The sequence below is a fragment of the Balaenoptera borealis genome (assembly GCF_965194805.1).
Source record: "Balaenoptera borealis genome assembly, chromosome: 16".
NCBI classification, from domain to species: domain Eukaryota; kingdom Metazoa; phylum Chordata; class Mammalia; order Artiodactyla; family Balaenopteridae; genus Balaenoptera; species Balaenoptera borealis.
Window position 1 is genome coordinate 15,812,462 of NC_138872.1, and position 22,094 is coordinate 15,834,555.

General features: G+C 48.0%; 1 protein-coding gene across 2 annotated transcripts; it reads left to right on the top strand.

Moving 5' to 3' along the window:
• The first annotated feature begins 31 nt into the window (after positions 1-31).
• On the top strand, positions 32-21,237 carry TOMM34 (translocase of outer mitochondrial membrane 34). 2 transcript variants are annotated; one of them, XM_082361804.1, is made up of 7 exons: positions 32-288; positions 4,913-5,012; positions 6,180-6,332; positions 9,216-9,421; positions 14,421-14,568; positions 19,872-19,998; positions 20,242-21,237. In XM_082361804.1, the coding sequence occupies exons 1-7, from the start codon at positions 162-164 to the stop codon at positions 20,344-20,346; spliced, it is 966 nt and encodes a 321-aa protein (XP_082217930.1). In that variant the 5' UTR covers positions 32-161; the 3' UTR covers positions 20,347-21,237. The 2 variants fall into 2 exon arrangements, with proteins under 2 accessions (XP_082217930.1, XP_082217931.1); XM_082361805.1 differs by having other exon boundaries at positions 9,252-9,421.
• The last annotated feature ends 857 nt before the right edge of the window (positions 21,238-22,094 follow it).

Genomic DNA, 22,094 nt, shown 5'->3' on the forward strand with positions numbered 1-22,094 from the left:
TCGCGCAGGCCCCGCCCCTGCCCCGCTCCGTGCCGCCCTCTTCCCGTCCGGGCAGTCGTTGCACCCAAACACTCGCAGCTAGTGCTTCCGCCCAGACGAAGTTCCGCACGCCTCGGCGCGGGGGACCGAGGCGACCCCCAGTTTACCGGTTCGGCGCCAGGATGGCCCCCAAACTTCGAGACTCTGTGGAGGAGCTCCGCGCCGCCGGCAACCTGAGCTTCCGCAACGGCCAGTTCGCCGAGGCCGCCACACTCTACAGCCGCGCGCTACGGATGCTGCAGGCGCAAGGTGCGACCCCGGCCCCGCATTTCTCCGCCACGCCTCCTTCTCCCTCTTGTCTCCCCCGACCCCAGCTACCCAGACGTCGCTCTGGCCCTTTCGGCCTAGGGCTTCCTTACCCCGCGGCCGACTGGCCAACCAGGCCCTCCCACCGCCCGCCCATTCCTCCCCCATCCCCCAGCTTGGGCATCCTACGAGAAACTTCCTTGGCCTTTCTTTCCACTTTTATTATTATTATTATTGTAACATGGTTTTATTACTGGTTCTTTGTGTGTGTGTGGATTTTTTTTTTAATAAATTTATTTAGTTTTGGCTGTGTTGGGTCTTCGTTGCCGCGTGCTGGCTTTTCTCTAGTTGCAGCGAGCGGGGGCTACTCTTGGTTGTGGTGCCCGGGCTTCTCATTGCGGTGGCTTCTCTTGTCACGGAGCGCGGGCTTCAGTAGTTGTGGCTTGCAGGCTCAGTAGTTGTGGCGCACAGGCTTAGCTCTGCGGCGTGTGGGATCTTCCCGGACTAGGGCTCGAACCCGTGTCCCCTGCATTGGCAGGCGGATTCTTAACTACTGCGGCACCAGGGAAGACCTCTTGGTTCTTTTTTACTTAATGACATAAGAGGAACATATTTCCATACTAATAGATGTTTTATCATTTTTTACAGTGGTAAGAAAAACATTAAATTTACCATCTTAACCATTTGTAAGTGTAGAGTTCAGTAGAGTTAAGTATATTCACGTTGTTGTGCAACAGATCTCTGGAGCTTTTTCATCTTGCAACACTGAAACTCTGTACCCACTAAACATTAATTCCCCCTCTCCCCCCCAGCCCTTGGTATCCACCTTTCTGCTTTCCATGTCAATGATTTTGACTACTTTAGGTACTTCAAATGAGTGGAATAATACAGTATTTGTCTTTTGTGACTGAATAATGTCTATGACATTATAATCTATGTTGTAGCATGTGACAGGCTTTCGTTCTTTTTTAAGGCTGCATGATATTCCATTGTGTGGATATACCATATTGTCTTTATCCATTCATATGTTAATGGACGTTTGAATTGCTTCCACCTCTTGGCTATGATGAACATGAATGTGCAGATATCTCCGCGATCTTGCTTTGAATTCTTTTGCATACATACCCAGAAGTGGGATTGCTGGATCAGATAGTAATTGTATTTTTAGTCTGGGGGGGGGCAGGGAACCTCCATACTGTTTTCCATAATAGCTGTACCATTTTACACTCCCACCAGCAGGGCACAATGATTCTAACTTCTCAGCATCCTTACCAACACATTTTATTTTCTGTTCTTTCGATAGTGGCCATCCTGATAGGTGTGTGAGCTGCCTGCTTTTTAATTGTCCTATTGGACCCCATTCTGATATTTAGGCCTCATTCTGATCCCTGAGGCAACTCTCATTCTCCTCAACGGGTCAGTCTTTACTTAAATTAACATTTGTTCAGCACCTGTATGTAATGAGTGTATAATAAGACGGAGAAGGTTCTTTCTCTCAAGGGTCATACATCCTTGTTGGTGAGGGAGCCACAGGTGTGATCTTAAGCTAGTAAATAGCAAACAGCAACTGTGCAGTAATGATCAGGGCTATTGAAGACAGATGTGATGATGTGATAGGTTTGACTGGGGAGCTCCTTTATGAAGAATGGGAGGACGAGGACAACTTCTTTGCAGAAGTGACATTTGAGGTGATATCTGAATGGTAAGAAGAAGCCAGGTGCACAAAGTCTTGGGTGCTGAGCATTCCAGGTGGAAGGAACCGTAATTTCAAAGGCCCCAGACAGAATCAGCGGGTGTGTTCCAGGAGCCAAAGCACAGGGAGCCAGTGGAGGAAGTAGTAAGACTTGGTCAGTTACAGAGACAGAACCTTATTGTGTAGGCATTTTACATAGCAGTTCATGGTAAGGAGTTTGGGTTTTGTTCCCTGATAGGAAGCTACTGGAGAATTTTCAACAGAGGAGTAACCTTTTGTTACCAGTTCTCCCAGCCTCCGGCTCATTTCAGCCAACAGCAGCCTTTTGCCCAAAGCCTCTCCAGAATGTTTTATCCCAGAGCCTCATTGGAACCCCTTTCAGCCCCTCGTTGGTACCTCTTTCCCTTTGCCTTCCTCCTCTTTCTCATTTCCTTGGCTTGCATTTGTTGAGTACTTGCTAGACATTATAGACATTATCCCTTTTTATCTTCATACTAACTTACGGGTAAGACGCTTTATAGATGAGGGATCCAGAAGAGTTAAATTGCCTCTTCTGGGGTGACACAGTGAAGACATGTCAGAGGCAGAATTTGAATGTGGGTCTCTCTGATTCCCAAGTCCAAGTTTTTAATCATTTTGCTAGACTTTTTCCCAAATCCTCTCTAAGTTCCAGTCTTTTTTGTTTGAATTTTTGCAGTTTCAAGCCACTCTTTTGCCCCACTGCCCCGTCTTGTTTTCTAGAACACTTCTCTGTAGGCCCAGCTCCTCATCTCAACTTAATAAAGTTGCTGAGGAATGTGAGGTATTGATATTTCTGCCTTTTTCTTTCATCCTACCCCAGCTGGCCTGGAAAAACTTGTCTTTTTGTATGGATTTATTCTGGGCCCCAAGAAGAGCTGGCCTGATGTCTGGATTCAGCAGGGGACCAGAATTTGGTTCTGATCCTGCTACTGATTTTCTAGGTAATTTATGGGCAAGTCCCTTGATTTCTCTGATCAGTTTCCCTGATCTTGAAAGGAGAGCAGGGAGCAACCTAATACAACAAACCCTTTCAGCAAGTCTGTGAAATGATACCTTCATCTGATAGGTGAGCACATGTGATCAGGGGGATTGAATGACTTGTGCAGGATCACAGGCTGGATTGTAGGTTCTGATGCCCTTTCCACCACACCACTGCTGTTTGCTGAGCAACCGTGCTCTGGTAACTTGAGATGGATTGCAAGTTTTTTTGTTTTTGTTTCTTTAATTTATTTATTTATTTATTTATTTTTGGCTGTGTTGGGTCTTCGTTTCTGTGCGAGGGCTTTCTCTAGTAGTGGCAAGCGGAGGCCACTCTTCATCGCGGTGCGTGGGCCTCTCACTATTGTGGCCTCTCTTGTTGCGGAGCACAGGCTCCAGACGCGCAGGCTCAGTAGTTGTGGCTCACGGGCCTAGTTGCTCCGCGGCATGTGGGATCTTCCCAGACCAGGGCTCGAACCCGTGTCCCCTGCATTAGCAGGCAGATTCTCAACCACTGCGCCACCAGGGAAGCCCCCAGATTGCAAGTTTTGAATACTTGTGCTTGCTTCTTAAGGGCAAGGATGTATTTTACTTATCTCTGTACTTTGCTATCTCACTCAGGGCCTGGCAAACATAAGAGAAAAAAGAAGATAATTTTATTATATTTGGTATTGAATGAAAGAGATCATGCATCAATATGGTAACATGATACTTAGTGAAAAAGGCAAGCTGCAGGAGAGGCAATATGATGCCACTTAGGAAAAGCTTTAAAAGGAAGTGGACTTCCCTGGCGGTCCAGTGGTTAGGACTTTGCGCTTCCACTGCACTGGGTGCGGGTTTGATCCCTGGTTGGGGAACTAAGATCCCATATGCCGTGCGGCATGGCCAAAAAGAAAAAAAAAAAAAAAGATAGAAAGTGATATTTTGTCTTGCCTGTGAATACCTATGTAATAAAGATAGACATACATGAGAATGTGACATACCAACTTCAGGATTATGCCAACCTCTGGGGGACGGGGAAGGGGCCAAAGGGAAAAGGGTGGGGATGAGTGGAGCTTTAGTCATATCAAAAACAAAAAGGTGGAAACAAATAGATTGTATGCTGAGTTTAGTGATGAATATCAACTATCTGTTATACTGGTTTCCATATGTTTCACAATTTTCAAAGGAGAGCTTGTTTTCTGTTCTTCTGGGTATATGCCTGGGAATGGAATCACTGGGTCAACACTTGACAGTTTCCACTTTTTGTTTGTTTTCATTATGGCTCATGCTAGTGGGTATGAAGTGGTTGAAAAATTATTTTTAAGAATGAAAATCCTTGTGGCCACAGTAAAGGACTTGAGCTTTCTGAGATTCCTAAGGATAAGGACTGCCTTTAGGGAAAGGTAGTAATGATTCTCTTCCCCATGGGCTAGATTGAGCCCTTCTGCTGGTTAAGTTCTCTGTAGTCCTGCCAGACCCAGCGGACTTGGCAAAATCCTCTCTGAGCAGGTAGAATTAGTTTTTTGTGTCCCCATAACACTTGTTCAGTCCATTTATCATAGCATTTATGACATTTTCGTCTCTTTTTTCTTTATTGGATTTACACGCTTCTTGTACTAAAATTAACAAACACACACACACACACACCCAGGTAGTTACAACATGGATTTCTTTGAGCTATTTCATTTTGATCTTTGGCCTGGTACCAAGTTCAGTGCTGGACTGAGTGAATGAGCAGAGGCTTGATTACCCTGTGAATGGCAGGAAGCTGGGTATTCTCACTCCCTTGACAGACTTGCCAGCCCATCAGACCAACAGGCCTGATCGGGTTCAATCATCTCTGCTGCCCTTTACTAAAGCCCAGAGAGCTCAGGGTGTGGATACACCCCTGATATCCTGAGGCATCCATTTCCCAGCCTATTAATAGTGCACTTTCTGCTTCCACCTGGGCAGGTTCTTCAGACCCAGAAAAAGAAAGTGTTCTCTACTCCAACCGAGCAGCATGCCACTTGAAGGACGGGAACTGCATAGACTGCATCAAGGACTGCACTTCGTGAGCGGGCAGGGCTGACTTCGGGGTGCTGGGGGCTCAGGAGGGGAGGCTGGGCTTCTCTGGTCCCACCAAGTTACCTCTGCGACAGATATTAGGAAATGTCACTAAGTGTCAGCAGGTCACTGAGAATAGGAAGCTCTCTTTGGTCCTTGTGGCCCCTGACTTGTGTCCTTGTGGCCCCTGACTTGTGTCTTTGGAGCCTCAGCTCTGCTGCTGAAAGGAGTAGGGTGGGCAGTTAGAGGTAGGCCTTTAAGGCTTTGTGAGATTTGGGACCTGGGAGTGAGGTAGAGTTGCAGACTAGTAACTGGCTTGCTCAGGTTTTTTTCTGGGGTGGATGTGGGTGAGAGAGGGAGGGAGGGAGGGAGAGAAAGAAAGAGGAATGGAGGTTAATAGATAGCCTCGAAAGAAGTAAGTAGAAAGAAGAAAATGGTATCCATCAATGACCAGCTGTAGAGGACGTTAAATAATTTTTCATACTTTCTTCTTCAAGCCAATCTGAGATTGCCTTCATGGTCATCGCTAAACTAGCACATGTACCTTAATGTGTTCTCAGATCTGCTATCGTGTGACATTGCCTTAGATTCATGCCCTGGTGATAGGTGGGAGAGGAGGAGAAAGGTGAGCATGCTCGTGGAGCCTGTGCTCAGTTGATTTGTACCAGGCCCTGTGCTAGGTTTCTTTCGTGGAGCGCTCGTGAGCACTCTGTAGGGTAAGTCAGCCATCCTTCCCAGGCTAGAGCTGGGTTGTGGAGGATTGAGGCAGTAGAGTGATTTGCCTGGGGTCACATGGTTAGTGGCAGAGGTGGAATTCAGACACTGCTCCATCTGGCTCCAAAGCCTGTTTGTTATTCCCACTTGGCCACGCTCTATAGAAACATAGAAGCATGAAAGCTACAAGGCACTTATTCTTGATTTCGGGGGATTGCAACTATGAAAATCGATGCACGCGCGCACACATTTCACAATAGTAGTGGTTCTCTGCCCTCTTTCCCTACTCCACTTCAGTCTAAGTTGAAAAGTCCCTCTTCTAAGACTTCATAGTCTAGCATTGTCTTGTCAGAAATGACCTCCCATGTACTGAGTGCTGCAGATGCCCCACCTGGAAGGAACTGCGGCGGGGAGCCCTGGTGACTCAGCAGCCCGATGACATTTCTGCCTCCTGTCCTAGAGCGCTGGCCTTGGTTCCCTTTGGCATGAAGCCCCTGCTGCGGCGAGCGTCAGCCTACGAGGCTCTGGAGAAGTACACCCTGGCCTACATGGACTACCTGACCGTGCTGCAGATTGATGACAGTGTGACGTCAGCCTTGGAAGGCAGCAGCAGGTGAGCCCGAGTCACTGTGGTCAGTCTCTCTGAGACGTCCTGTCCTCCCTGATTAGCTCGGAACCATTGCTTTGGTCGTCCTCTGGGAGGATCCCTTTGGGCTAGGCTTAGAAACTCCTAATGAGCATGTGCAGAAAGTGTGGAAGGACAGTCAGCTGTTGTATTTTAGCAGGTTTTTAAGGGGTCAGAATTACTGAGTTGTGGAGTCTTGGGTTTGTTTTTTTTTGCCTAGATGCTCAAATGCATTCACACAGTAGCACTTAATTGAGCTCTGTTTAAGCCAGGTTCAGTGGGGAATACTGATATAAAAAAGAGATAGACCCCACTTGCTCCAAAGAGCTAACTAGAGTGGGGAAAGTAAGACACAGAACAAGCAGCTATCACCCCAGGCTATAGGGCTATTGTTTGTGGATATGGTTCAGTATATTGTACTGTGACCCCTTCACAAGGCCCCTCAGGTGAAATGTCTTTCTGGTCTTCTGAGCAGTTGTCTTTAATCTCAGGATGCCCTCATTTGGGTAACTGGTCATGTTTCCCCTCTTTGCATGGTCTGTTAGAAAGCCAGACACCACACTAACAGAAACCCTGAACAGGACTCCATGGTACCTGTTTAGTGCGTCCTTTCCGGCTTGACTTGTGTTCTCTCTGCTTCCTTTTAGTCTCTATCATTCAAGAAAATCTGCCACTTATGTGCCAGACTTTGCACTAGGGCCTGGGCTGATGACTGAGACATACCTCTTCCTGCCCTAGTAGAGCTCCTGGTCTCCAGGAGGACGGCAGTCAGTCATAGGCAAACCTGCAGTGTGACGAGTGCTGTGGTAGAAGGCACCTAACTGCCAGGGGGAGACCAGAGAGGGCTTTCCAGAAAAGGTGAGCTGGGACAGAGAGATGAATAGTGCTCTGGGCCAGGGGCCGGCAAGGAGCATGGGCAGCGTGTGCACGGTGAGTGAGTAGGAGGTGTTAGAGGGATGGTGAGGAGTCCGCTGCTCATGGCGCTGCACACGCGGGGCTCGGTTCAGGAAGGCTGGTGAGGCCAGATCACACAGGGCCTTGTGTCCAGGGGCTTGGATTTAATCCAAACACAGTGAGGCATCGTGAAAGGGTCTTTAGCAGGGGGGCAACATGAGCAGATTTGAGAGAAAAGCTGAGTGGCCGCCCGCTGTGTCGACCATGAAGGAGAACAGAATAGGAACGGGGCGGGCAGTAATCCAGAAGAGATGGTGGATAGAGAACAGTGGGACCGATTCAGGGGACATTCAGGTGGTATTTCAACAAGTGTTGGCGGTTGGAGGGTGGGGGGAAGGGAAGAAGAGAGGAGGCGTCCAGGTGGTTGACACACCGAGTTGGAGGTGACTGTGGGGCGGAGACCAGAGAAGCAAGAAGCCGGCTGGGCATTTACATGCATTCAGAGCAAAGGAGGAAAACTATGGGCCAAACATAGAGATCTGAAGGTCATCAGCATAGAGGCGGCTTGAGGTTGTGGGAAAAAAACAGAGCACCACAGCAAGTGTGTGGGGGGAAGAGGATGGAGTTTGAGGAATTCCAACATTTGAGGGACGTACAGAGGAACAGCAGCTGGAGCAGGAGGAGGAAACCAGAGCGTTTAGTATCACGAAGGCAGGAGCGTTTCAGAGGGACGAAGACGCCATTCGGATCAGGTGTTTCGATGAGCTTAAGTAGACTCAGGGTTTAGGAATGAAGTCACTGGTGATTCTGATGGAAGCAGTTCAATGGGATCAGAAGCCAAATGGCAGTGGGCTTAAGGAGTCTGGCTGGGAAGGGGCAGAGGAGCGTAGCTGCCGTGTCAGGGGTCTGCCCGGGAGGAAGGAGTTAGCTGCTGAGAGTTGGAGTCGGTAGAGAGAAAGAATGCAGATGTGGGAGAGGGCGGTGCTGGCCGAGTGTGGCCCAAGAGAGGCAGGGAAAGATGGATCCCGAGCGGAGGTGGAGGGATTGGCCCTGTCAGCTCTTCTGTTTTGATGGGAGAGAAATAGGAATTGCTGTGTGCCCGTGCAGGTAGGTTTGTATTTAGGGTGTGGGGAAGTCCAAGGAGGAGGGTTAGGGAGCAGGGTGGAGGAGGATAGAGTTTTGAAGCAGCTGGGCCGATCAGAAAAACAGCTTTGGGGGCTTAGAGCCCCTGAGTATGTAGTGATATCAGTCTGTGAGCTCCTCATTCTAGTAACACAGGAACATTGTTGTAGGAGCAGAAGTTACAGTTAGCTTCATGTACTCACTCAGCACATACTTAATGGGCCCTCGTGGGTGCCAGGTGCTGGAGATCAGTTAAAACCAGCATGGTCCCTGAGCCTAGAAGGTGGGAGTGGGGAATGGGAAGTGGAGGAGATTGTTCTGGGGGGAGGGGAGAGCACGAGCAAACGCTTGAACGTGAGGATCGAGAGGCAGCGTGGCACACGATAAAAACGGAGGGGTGGGAGGGCACCAGGTCTCAGGCCCTGCCAGCCTAGTGAAATGGGAACCACTGAAAGATTTTAAAATTTGAATGACATAAGATTTGCATTTTTTTAAAAAATCTCTGAGCATTAATCAAATGTCAGGTGTTTGCATGGCCTTGTAATAGATTCATTAAGAAAATATAAAACATGTGGTTCTTGGGGCATGCATGGTCCCTTGGGGGTCAGGTTTAATTACCTTAGCAAGCACCAGATCATCCCTTTGAAGTTAACATAGTGTGACAAGCAAGGGCCAGGCAGGGAGGGAGTGTCGTGGTGGCCGACCTGAGAAGACGTATACGGCGGCAGGCTCCTGTTCCTTTCCTGCTGCGAGTCAGAAGCGTACAAAGAGATGGTTCAAACCAGGGGCAGATGATAACCGGCTCTCGTATACCTCCTTTGGGCTTACGAGAGGAGGAATATCTTCCTGACCCAGCTGGAAACCTCTCTGTGATCCTGCCTGCCTTTCCAGAATGACCAGAGCTCTTATGGACTCCTTTGGGCCCGACTGGCGCCAGAAGCTGCCCTCTATCCCCTTGGTGCCTGTTTCAGCTCAGAAGAGGTGGGAGTGTTTGCCTTCGGAAAACTGCAAAGAGACGGCTAAAAGCAAATCCAAAGAAACCACAGCTACGAAGAGCAGAGGTAAGCTGTGACTTCCTGCCCAGAGAGGGTCCAGTCTCCCCAGAGCCACTTTCTTTAGAGTAATCCTGTAAAAATTGGCCTCGTGTAAGATGAGTTCTTTTAAAAATCCTATAAACAAAGTAAAAAACAAAACAAAAAAGCCTTAACCTCTTAGAGACTGTCTCCTCAGCTCTGCAGTGGGCGATGAGAAAGCCTACCCCACAGGTGTAGGGATTAGGTGATGTGAGGCTCGTTGAACTCCCAGCCTGGCGCACAGGTATCCGGTGTTAGTTCCCTTCTCATTCCTCCGGCAGCATTTGGATGTATCATTTAGGATGTTTTTGGTTGAAAGAACAGAAAAACTTCATGTGGTAAAGATAATAAAGAGAATTTATTGGCCCATATAACTGAAAGGCCTGGAGTTCAGGTTCAGGCACGGCTTGCTCCAGCAGCTCACTACATCATCAGACTCTGGCTCCATTTCTCTGCATTTCTGTCTGCGCTCTTCTCTAACGTGTATCGGCTTTGTCTGCAGGCAGTCTTCCCTCCAAAGTAGTACAATAGCTGTAGCAGTTCCTTGACTCGCATCCATGTGCCATGCCTCATGACCCAGAGGGAGAGAAAGAGTTCTTTTTCTGATAGCTACCTAAGAGAGGGTTTCTTTCCCCCAAATCCCCAGCTCCTCTTTTCTCAATTTATTTTGGCCTTATATGGTCACAGGCCATTCCCTGCACTCGTCACTGTGACCAGGGCTTGAGATTTTGTGATGAGCTCAGCTCTATACCGTCCGCTCCACCTCCATAGCTGGAGGAACACACACACTGTATAAGTCCCTGGAGGGGGGTGAGTAAGAGACGGGAGATCAAAGCCAGGTAGCCCCAAACAGGAGACTGTCCACCTCAGCTCTATAAAAACAAGAGGCCCTTCTCCAGGCAGGGGCAACTGGAAACTCTTATAATGCTCCAGGGGCATCCTCCCAGCCCAGCAAGTGAGGTATTGAGGATGGGAGGTGCAGAGGAGGCGGGGCTGGAGCCTTGTATCGGGTGTACAGGAGGGCAGGAGTCGTTCCCTTTCCCAGGAGGAAACCTATCTGGCCGTGGGGAGAATTCCCTCCCTAGCATGAGAACGTGGGGTGCTAATGAACTCGACGCCTTCAGTGCACCTACCATTTACTTCATTCTTTTGTTGGAGTCACAGCCAGGTGTGTCCCAGGCCCTGTGCTGAGCAGTGTGGCCCAGAGAGGCCCTCAGGAAGCTCTCGGCCCAGTGAGAGACTGAGACACATAAACAGAGCAATTTAAAATACAGGAGGAAGGCCAAAACATTAATGTGTCGAAACAGTCCTGAGAAGGAGACCACTGTAAAGACCCAAGTTTCAGGAAGGCGTGAGTATTGGGCAGGGAGTAGGAGGCATGAGTACTAGGAGGGAAGCCTAAGGAACTTCTTTTGAAATTAGAGCGACTTAGATAAACAAAGTATACAGTAGGTAATAAAAATGTAGTGGTAGTTACTTTAAGAGGTAGTTGAGGTTGAACTATAACCAGGTGCTTATTAATATCTGTGGCATGAACAGATCAGTGAGCTTAAATGAATCCAGGCCCATGATACACCCACATGTGTCCTTCATTTGAAAGAGCGCTCACCTCCCTATTAACTCATTTTGTTTGGTCCTGATAATGACAGAGTGACTCAGGCAGGGAAGGGATTACTCTCCGGACTGCACAGATCGGGAAACCAAGGCCCAGGGAGGTGAAGTAATACATGGCGTTATGGAAGGAACAGGGTTGGGCTTGGAGTCCAGAGTTCTCTGGGCTCTGCCACTTGGAGCTCCTCAGCCTTTCCTGTGGCACCATGGTGTGGAGAATTAAGGAGCAGATCCCTGTTGCTTAGTGTCTGATGTAGCACAGAGTAACCTTTCTCTCCACGGGCTGCCCCCAGAGGCCACATCAGAGATGCTCAGTAGAGGGACCACCGCCCAGCCTTGCCTGCTACTTCTACGTCTACACCCCTTCTCGCTGCAGCCTCAGCAGTAAGGGTTGGTCTACGCTGTTGTCTGAGCTATCGAGCCATCCCTCCTTTTCCTCCTCTATAAAGCTGGGTTGGCCTCTGGGGGTAACCTTTAAATGTAAGACTAATCTCCCCAAGTCTAAAAATGCAATAATCCCTCTCCCCTCCCCAAACAATTTAACTTTTTTAAATCAGGAGATATCTTACAATCAGTGTCAAAAGAAACTTTCCTGCCACCACTTCCCCTACCCCAGCCCACTGAATTGTTATCAGATAGACAGCATCTTGAATTGAAGAAGCCATTGAGCCTCTCAGGGCATGGGAGAGAGGAAAAAGAATTGCTAGTGGGACTCTGGCTGGGCTTTCCAGCTGACTTGGATCCCACCACGTGTTGGTGAGATAGGTTCCTATCTGCTCACTCAAGTCCCAAGCCGGGGCTGAAAGCTTTATGTGTGTAAAGGGCTTCACATGAGATGCATTAAAACGAACATCCACTTAAGAGCTGCGCAGCGGCAGTCCCACTCCTAGAGAATCGAACACGTGTTCACATAAAAGCTTGTTCACAAATGTTCACAGCATCCTCATTCATAGCAGCCCAGAAGTGGAAACAGCCCAGATGTCCCTCACGTGATGAATGGATAAACAAACTGTGGTATATCCGTACAGTGCAGTATCGTTTGGCGATAAAAAGGAAGGAAATTCTGATACATGGTACAACACAGGTGAACCTTGAAAACACTATGCGAAGTGAAAGAAGTCACAAAAGAGCACATATTGTATGATTCCATTTAGATGAAATGTCCACAGTAGCAAATCCTAAAAGACGGAAAGTAGATTGGTTACCGAGGATGGGGGCAGGGGAATGGGAGGGACTGCTAATGGGTATGGGGTTTCTTTCGGAAGTGATGAAAATGTTCTGGAATTAGGTAGTAGTAATGGTTGCATAACTTTGGGAATACACTAAAATCAGTGATTTGTACACTTTAAAATGGTGAATTTTATGGTAGATAAATTGTATCTCAATAAATTTTAAAAATACAGGAGGAAGAACAAGTGCTTTAGAGTCTCTAATGTTTGAGGAATTCAAATTGGGAACTGCCATCAGTGTGCTTGGGAGAGCTGGGGAAAGGCTCCTGGAGGTGACAGGTTGAGCTGGGCCTGAAAGGGTGAGCTCTTCAGGCGCGAAGGGAAGGGGGTTTTCGGCAGAGGCAGTGGAAGGAGTGAGAGAATGAAGTGGTGGGGCATCGCTGGTGGCTAGCGGGGACAAGCGTGGGGCAGCGTGGGGTGCGTTGCAGAGCCCAGGTGAAGCTGAGGATGTGTGCACATTGCAACCCACTGGCTCTGCTTCTAGAGAAACTCGTGCATGTGTGCACAAGGAGACATGTACAAGGACGTTCAGAGCAGAAATTCGGTAAGAGGGACTTCCCAGGTGGCGCAGTGGTTAAGGATCCTCCTGCCAATGCAGGGGACACGGGTTCGAGCCCTGGTCCGGGAAGATCCCACATGCCGCAGAGCAACTAAGCCCGTGTGCCACAACTACTGAGCCTGCGCTCTAGAGCCCGTGAGCCACAACTACTGAGCCCACATGCCACAACTACTGAAGCCTGCGTGCCTGGAGCCTGTGCTCTGCAACAAGAGAAGCCACCACAATAAGAAGCCCGCGCACTGCAACGAAGAGTAGCCCCTGCTCGCCACAACTAGAGAAAGCCCGCGTGCAGCAACGAAGACCCAACGCAGCCAAAAATAAATAATTTTTTTTTTTTTAATTAAAAAAAAGATTCGGTAAGAGCGAAAAGCAAAATAACCCAAGTCTCCATAAACAGTAGACTGGATGAATCAGTTGCATTGCAGCAGTGAGAATGAATGAAGGAGTTACAGGTGTGTGCATCCACACAGATGAATCTCAGGAGTATAATTTTGAGGGGAAAAAGAATACATAGAATTATGTATTCCTTTATTTGAAGTTCTAAAACAACGTAAACAATAAATAGTTTATAGATACTATTGTATATATAGTTAAACTAACCAAGAAAACGGGGTGGGGGGGGGTTGGTGTGCACAGAATTGGGGATAATGGTTTCCTCCAGGGTTGGATTGATTGCGGGAGAGGCTCACAGGATTTCAGAGGTCTTAGTAAATGTTCTGTTTCTTAAGGTGAGGGATGAGTTCAAGAGTATTAGTTTTATTCCTAAAACCTTACCCTTGTCATAAATATTGAGTATTTTATAAAGATAGTTTTTAAAAATTGAAAAAGCAGGTTATATGGGAGCTGGGGCTGGAATAATTAACTGGGGCCGTGCAGTGAAGGGCCCCAAGGCCAGGTGGGGCACCTGGCATTTCACCTTGTTCTCTGTCTCTCTTTCTCCCTGTCTCCCTCTCCCCACCCCGCCACCCCGAAGGCTGGGGCACAGCTGCAGGTGTCGAGTTGGGGAGAACACTCACAGGCTCAGACCAAAACAGCTGAGGAGTAGCGGATACCTCTGCCCTTTTCTGGAAGCCCAGGATCTTCACCCTTTTTTACCACATGCTTGTTTATTTAAATACTTTCTCACTTATTCTCCTGCTTTAAGTTTATAGAGTGCTCTGCACTTTCTCCTGTTTTCTCACATTTCATCCTGACAGTAGCCCTGTGTGGAATAGGTATTGCCCCCAATGTATTGGTGAGCAAATTGAGGTCCAGAAGCGTTAGGTAGGTCACACAGGACTTCCAGCTACTGAGTGGCAGTGCTGAGGCCAGAACCTGGGTTACTTTTTATTGTGTATTCATCATTGTGTGTGTAAAAGTATGTTTATATCAGGAGTCCCAATCTCTTCCAAAGGAAGAACTGTGTTTAATATCCCAGAAGCCATTGATCGGGGGTCTCATTACTCAGGCAGGATGCTTTACACAGTGCAGGAACGCTTTGGGGACAGAGCGTTTTAGACGGCTTAGAAGACACGCTGCCCAAGAGATCTCCTGGAGCTCAGCTGGGCACCTGCTCCATGGTTTTTTCCTCTTCTGAATTTGTATCTAGTGCCTTCTGCTGGGGATGTGGAGAGAGCCAGAATTCTGAAGGAGGAAGGCAATGAGCTTGTAAAGAAGGGGAACCATAAGCAAGCGATTGAGAAGTACAATGAGAGCCTCTGGTTTAGTAACTTGGAATCCGCCACATACAGCAACAGGTACCTTCCACACGGCTGGCCTGGGGGATTTCAGGACACCGAACATTCTCCCGCAGTCTTCTCTTAGACTGTGATGGGCTCTGCATCCCAGCATTTAGTCAGTACAGGCATACCTCGGAGATATCGCAGGGTCAGTTCCAGAACACAACAGTAAAGCAAATATCGCAATAACTCGCGTCACACGAGTTTTGGGGTTTCCTTGTGCATCTAAAAGTTACGTTTACATTATACTGTAGTCTGTTAAATGTGCAATAGCATTATGTCTAAAAAACAACGTACGTACCTTAATTTAACAATACTTTATTGCTAAAAATTGCCAGTCATCATTTGAGCAGCAAGTCGTAGTAGTAACATCAAAGATCACTGATCACAGATCACTGTAACGAGTATAATCATAATGAAAACGTTTGAAATATTGTGAGAATTACCAACATGTGAAACAGAGATGCAAAGTGAACAAATGCTGCTGGAAAAATGGTGCCAGTAGACTTGCTCGATGCAGGGTTGCCACAAATCTTCAATTTTGATATCTTCAAAATACCTGTGAAGCACAGTAAAACGAGGTATGCCTGTGTGTTACAGCTCAAAACGTGCATTCACACTCTTTGGTCACGGTGAGATAGGCGTTGCCAGTGGCACTCACTCTCTTAAAGGGCAGAAACTGAGGGGTGCCCAAGGGGAGCCTGGGCTTTGTTCGCCCCCCACCCCCCGAGTTTTCATTAACCAGATAAACATAGGATGCGAGGAAAAGCTGTGGGCTTGCTATGCAAACACACCCCCAACACAAGTATCAAAGCCTCTGCACCTTCCCCGACTCTCACCCCGTGGGCTTCTCCAAGACCCTCTGCTTAGAAATTTCGGCACTGTCTGTCTGCGAGCACCAGGGCAGAACCCAGGGTATGGATTAACTATTGCCTGGCCTGAGCAAGAGAGAAGGGTCCAGTCTAGCCTGCGGGGTTGGACTTGGGGCGCTATAGAAGGGCCTGCGCCCTGAGCTGCCGCCAGTGGTCGGTGATTCTTTCCACCAACAGTGAGAGCCTGGGAGCCAGGGTACTGTCTCTTTATTGTGTAGGCGTCCCTGCTCAGCAGTAGCCCTCAAAGGTATTGGTAGTAGATGCTCATCCTGTTTTAATGTTGAGAAAACCAAGGCTCAGAGCAGGAAGAGCTTTTCCTCAGCTCACCCAGCCAATAAATGGCGGAGACAGAATTGGAACCTGGCTCCAGTGAGATCTGTTAGTTTTACTGTCAGAAGCTTGAAACATTCAGCAAGGGACCAGATCTGATCCAAACATTTGTTATAAGACGTTAATAAATCTTGTGAGTCTGTTTCTCCTTCCCAACATTACTCTTTAGTTCAGAAATCTTGGGTCTCCTATAGGCTCACCGTTCCTTATCCAAAACAAAAAAATGTGTTTCCGATTTTAGGAAGGTATCATAGTGCATATGCTGAGTCACGTAACACTCAGCAGGGTCTGGGCAGCTCGCGGAAGTTAATCGTTAAGTGTTTCTGCAGTGAAACATACGGAAATTCCAGGATCACATGGAATGGTGTAAAGAAAGACTAAGCAGCCTCGTGTAAGTTCAGGTCAGGTTTTGCTGCCAAATGAGTTGAAAAGGGAACTTTTAAAGCATGGATTTGGGCATTTTGGATCTGTGGTTTTACTGGCCGATTGGACCCAGGTGCCTCAGTCAGCCAGGCTAACTCGGGAAAAAGGGCTGCAGCCCCTTTGTTTATGTTTGTGCAGCAGCAGCTTTTTTTTTTTGGCTGCATTGGGTCTTTGTTGCTGCGCGCGGGCTTTCTCTAGTTTCGGCGAGCGGGAGCTACTCTTCGTTGCGGTGCGCGGGCTTCTCATTGCGGTGGCTTCTCTTGTTGTGGAGCACAGGCTCTAGGCACGCGGGTTTCAGTAGTTGTGGCGCACGGGCTCAGTAGTTGTGGCGCACGGGCTTAGTTGCTCCGCGGCATGTGGGATCTTCCTGACTCAGGGCTCGAACCTGTGTCCCCTGCATTGGCAGGCAGATTCTTAACCACTGCACCACCAGGGAAGTCCAGCAGCATCTTCTAACTCCTCTTTCTGTGGGCTCTCTGGCCTTGCTTATTACCTCATGTTGCTGGAGACCTCTATTAACCCATTTTCCTGGATTTTTACCACATTCAGGACAGTGTTTTATTTAAATACTGGTTTTCATGCAAATGTGTCTGTGCCACACTGTTAATTACTATTGCTTTGCAATACATCTTGTAGGGCTGGTCTTTTCCTTAATCTTCTTAATCAGAGCATCCCTGGCTATTTTCCCAACTTTGATCTTCTAGCTAAACCTTAGGCTCACTGTGATAAATTCCAAACCGTATCTTGTTGGGCTTTTGGTTGTAATTACATTGATTGTATAAATTTAATTTAGAAGACTGAAAGCTTTATACAGATCAATTTTCTATCCATTGTGGCGGAATATACCACATCCTGGATGCCACTTTAATGCTCCACTTCGTACATATGCATCTGTATGGACCAGTGCATCATCTTAGGCTCTGGTTCTGTCTGTACAGTTGATACCTGAGTGGATATCACTGTCAGGTACTTGGCACCTACAATTTGCCAGGCCCTGAATGGACCTCCAGAAGAGTCTCATTTAGTACTCACAGCAGTCCTTCAGGTTAGGTCATGGTCCCAGTTTACCTAAGAGAAAACGGGTTCAGAAAGATGAATTAAATGATCATAAAGTTAAACAACTAATACATGGTGGAGCTGCGATTTAAGTCAGGTGTTTATACTCCAAAGCTTGAGTTCCTTTTCACTAACTTGTCTCCTTCATAATGAAAACCCTTCTGATTGGATACAAAATCATTCTGTTTACCAAAAGCCAAGGGTGTTTATTTTATAGGCCAAAGTTATGCGTTTTTCACATCTTGAATATAATCTTTGGAGTTCATATGTAATCATTTTCATTGCAACATTTATATTCGGAAGTCACCAAATAGTACCTAATGCTTATACTGTGGTTCCTCTACTTCCCAGAAATTTGGCTAATTCTTTAAATTACCAGAGTCCATTGAGAGAACACTTTAGTTTCCGTAGAATTCTTCTGTGTTCAAGTTTAGATCAGGGACTACTATTCTAAAACTTAGTGGCTGACAACAGCCGTTTTATTTTGCTCATGATTCGTGAGCCAGGAATTCGGAAAGAGCAGTTCTTACTCAGGGTCTCTCATTCAGGGTCAACAAGATGGTAGCTGGGACTGGAGTCATCTAAACACTTCTCCTGCATATCTGGCACCAGGGCTGGGATGACTGAAATGGCTGGGGAATGGAACTGATAGAGCAAGCTGGAGCCTTTTTTCTTCTCTCCTGGCAGCCTTGTCGCATATGCTGGCTTGAGTGTCCTCACAGCATGGTGGCCTCAGGGTAGCTGGCTTCTCGCATGGCAGCTGAAGGCTCCAAGAGCAAGTGTCCCCAGAGAACAGGCTGACGCTGCAAGACCTCTGTAGCCTACCACTGGGACTCATACGTTCCTCTGTACTCTGTTGGTCAGGACAGTCACAGAACCTGCCTACATTCAAGAGGAAAGAACATAGGACCTCTTCAATGGGAAGAATGCCACAAAATTTGTGCCTGCATTTAAATTGTTACAAGGAGAAGCTTTTTCTAAGTTGATTTATAAGTTCCATGCAATCTCAGTGAAAATACTAGAATTTTTTTACATTCTTGGTAATAATTCCATAATTTGTCAGGAAAAGAATAACAGCATAAGAGAATTTAGATATGATAAAGTATGGGAAAAAGAGGAATTATCCAATAAATGGTGTTGGGTTGGCTGGAGAGAGTTCAAAAGAAACCTGAATCCCTACCCTCACTTCTTATTTTAAAATAAATTCTAAGTGGATCACAGTTTCAAATGTAAAAAGTAAAACCATTAAGTTCTAGAACAATGTGTGGGTTAATTATCTTGCAGTGGGGAAGGTATTTGGTGGTAGTGGAAGGGGACCCACAGAAGTCATGAAAGAAGTTGGATAAATTTTATTTCATAAGATTTAAAAATCTTACGTAAAGACACTCAGCTTTACCTATATTTAAAGCAACTGCATTAAAACAGATGCTGTTTTCTTCTATATTGGCAGAAGTTAAAGGTTGAGACCCAGGGTTGGTACAGTTGCAGGAAAATAGTCTCTGTTAGTAACTGTTCTTAAGTACACTTGACCCTTGAACAAGGCGGCTGTTGGGAGCACTGACCCTCCTTGCAGTCAAAAAATCTCAGCATAATTTACAGTCGTCCTCTCATATCTGCGGTTCTGCTGCATCTGTGGAGTCCACCAAATGCAGGTGGTGTAATACTCTAGAATTTGTTATTGAAAAAAATCTGCATATAAGTGGACCCGCGCAGCTCAAACCCATGTTCCTCAAGGGTCAGCTGGTTTTTGGAGAGCATTTTGGTAATAATCAAAAATTTAAATGTATGTACCTTTTGATGCAGCAGTCCCTCCTAATAGGCATCTAAGATTTATGCGCAAGGATGTTCATGGTAGCATCGTTTATTTATAAACTGGAAACAGTGAAAAATATCTACTGATAAGGAATTAATAAATTATGGTACATACAAGTGAATACTATGTACCCATTAAAAAGTGAGGTGGAATGGATATCTGTTTCGTTTTTAGTGATTATCGTTGGGGGAAAGGACTAAAAATGAATGAGAAAGATACAAATACATACTTTTCCCCCGTTGATGCAGAATGTGAAAATTTTCAAAATGTAAGTTGAATGAATTATGTATTGAACACCCATACACTTCCCAATTAAATTCATAAACATTGTTATAAAATCAAGTACGCTTCAGTTAAAAAGAACATTGTTATATTCTCTTTGTCACTGTAGCCATCTATTGATCCATCTTATCATCTTTGACGCATAAGTTGTAGACATCTTTACATTTCACCGCTAACATGTCAGCATGCCTGGTATTTATTTAGAGCCTGGTATTTGTTCTTTTCTTAAGGTAGATAATTTTTCTCAAGGGGAGCGTTTCGGGAAGCCTTTTTTCGCTTGAAAGAGTACAGTGTGGGAGCATGAGGCGGACAGAACAATAGCACCGAACACGGTCAGGATCTCGAGTCGTTCGAGCCCGGGCTGAGTCCCAGGTCTGCCCCTCGGTAGTGGTGGAAGCTTGACGCGTCCCCTCTGCAGAAGGGGGCTGGGCGGCTGTGAGGACTGCGGGAGGGAAGAAGCACCCAGCACAGTGGGAGTGGTGGGTGCGTTCGGGGAGCCGCAGGGCGCTACTCAGACTGCTGCGTGGCCCGCTCTTTCCCCTCAGGGCGCTCTGCCATCTGGTGCTGAAGCAGTACAAGGAGGCCGTGAAGGACTGCACAGAAGCCCTCAGGCTGGACGGAAAGAACGTGAAGGCGTTTTACAGACGGGCTCAAGCCTACAAAGCACTCAAGGTAAAGAGATTCTGGCCAGAGGCACCAACAGAGCCACAGCCAGTTGTGCCTGTGCTGGCACTTCCAGAGCACGGCCCAGGTGAGGGCTACCTGCCACGTGCCTTCTCGTCCAGGGGCCCAGGTGCTCCAGGCAGGCCTCCAGGCTGGGGTGCAGAAACCCTGTGCGGGCTCAGCAGCGGTCCCCACCCCCGCCTGGTCTCCCTGGGCCGGGGCTCCATCCCCACACCCTCTCTCTCCTCTCAGGACTATAAATCCAGCTTTGCGGACATCAACAGCCTCCTGCAGATTGAGCCCAGGAACGGCCCCGCACAGAAGTTGCGGCAGGAGGTTAACCGGAGCTTAAACTAAAAACCCAGAGGGGCGGGCAGCAGGACACCTCTGCCTGACCACCTTCCTCCGTGCCTGCTCCCGGGACCCGGCATGCCCCAGAGCCAGCTCCGAAGCACCCTCCTCTGCCCCTCAGAGACGTGATGGCCTCCCACCCCTCAAGAGGATTTGCCTGTTCAAATTAAGCTCAGTGTAGTCAAAAACAAGACGCTTTGTTGGAAAGGTCTCTCCCTGTTCCGAACTCCCTGTGCTGCGGACAGCGAGCGGGTCACACAGGCAGGTCCTCGTAGGCAGAGCCCTCGGCTGGCTCTGCCCAGCACGCTCCAGACCGAGTTGCCCTTCCAGCGGCACCAGGCACCCTCACCGTGGTCCACCTGAGCAACCTGGGCTGGGGCGTGGGGGGCACTGGGAAGCCCTGAGCCGCCTACACCCAAAGCAGCCTGTTGAGCTGGTCTCCAGCGCTGCCGTCCCTGCCCGGTCCTCGGCACAGCACTCTGTGTTCTGAGCCCCAGTGCCTTTTGGCCGAGCCCTCCTTCGGTGGGGATGCAGGACCTGGCCCTTGGCCAGCTTTGTCTGTGGTTCTGTGCCGCCGCCCCCTGCGTGGAGGCGCCTGAGCTGTTTCAAGAGCCGGAAGGTGTGGCTGCTGCTTCGGAAGGCGAGATGGGGAGAAAGGCCTCCCGGAGGTCAGTGTCCTTCCGTCCCGGCAGGGACCCCTCGAGGCTTCTTAGTTCTTTGTAATATGTTGACGTTAATCTGAACTGAACTGACTGATTCTGTTGAAATGTGTGTTGAAGCTACCGCATTTAACGTTTTCTACCTAAATGGCTGTTGTACTTTCATTTATGCTTTTTCAGTTTTGGTTCATTTTGGAACTTTGCAATAATAAAAAAAAGACTGCTTATGGAGCACTCATCCATTCTTTGATCAAATTTACTGGAATGTGTGCATGGGCCAGGCCCTACATATAGTGCTGGGGAAACAGCGGTGAATAAATGGACACGGTCCCTCCTCTCAGAGGGCTGACCGTCCCATGGACGCAAGAAGTTAATCACACAAGAGTGAAACTGCAGCCAGCTTAAGTGCTCTAAAGGAGTGGTCGCAACACTTTCCCCAACTAGGGAGGTTTGACCCCGTGGAGGAAAAGGGGTCCCTGAGGAAGTCAAGTTTGAATTAAGTTCTAAGGTGGGGATCACAGCAGGTGAAGAGGGGAGGGAAGAGCAATCCAAGCAGCCGGAACAGCACTGGTGAAGGCCTCTGCTGGGAGGACAGGGCCAGGAAGTGCCATTCAACCTCACGAAGTGCGGTGTGGGTGAGTCTGGGGGCGCCTGAGGATCCGGCCAGAACGAAGGGCTGCCTCCCCCTGCCTGCCTGGACCGTGTCTTAGCTTAAATTGTCTTCATCTTAATGGAGAAGTTTGACTCGAGAAAGCCGGGCAGACAGGGTTCTTATTGTCCCTTTGCTCCCCCATCCCATTCGGTTCTGGGAAACATTCCGCTGTTAGCACGCTGCTTCCGCCCTCTCCAAGGGCCGAGTCTCTGAGCAACCAGACCTCCAGGCTGAAGCAGATTTTACAGTCACAGAAACTCCACGGGCCTGGCCCGGGGACCGTTTCAAAGTGAGCAGCTGCACCCCCTTTTCTTGCTGCCTCTTAAGCAGGCGTGACTCTCACCCGATTTTAGGCAGGTTTAGAGGTGGCATCTAGTCACAACAGACTGACTTTCTCTTCTTGAGGTCCACAAGGCAAGTAGCTTGATTTCCTCACGAAAACA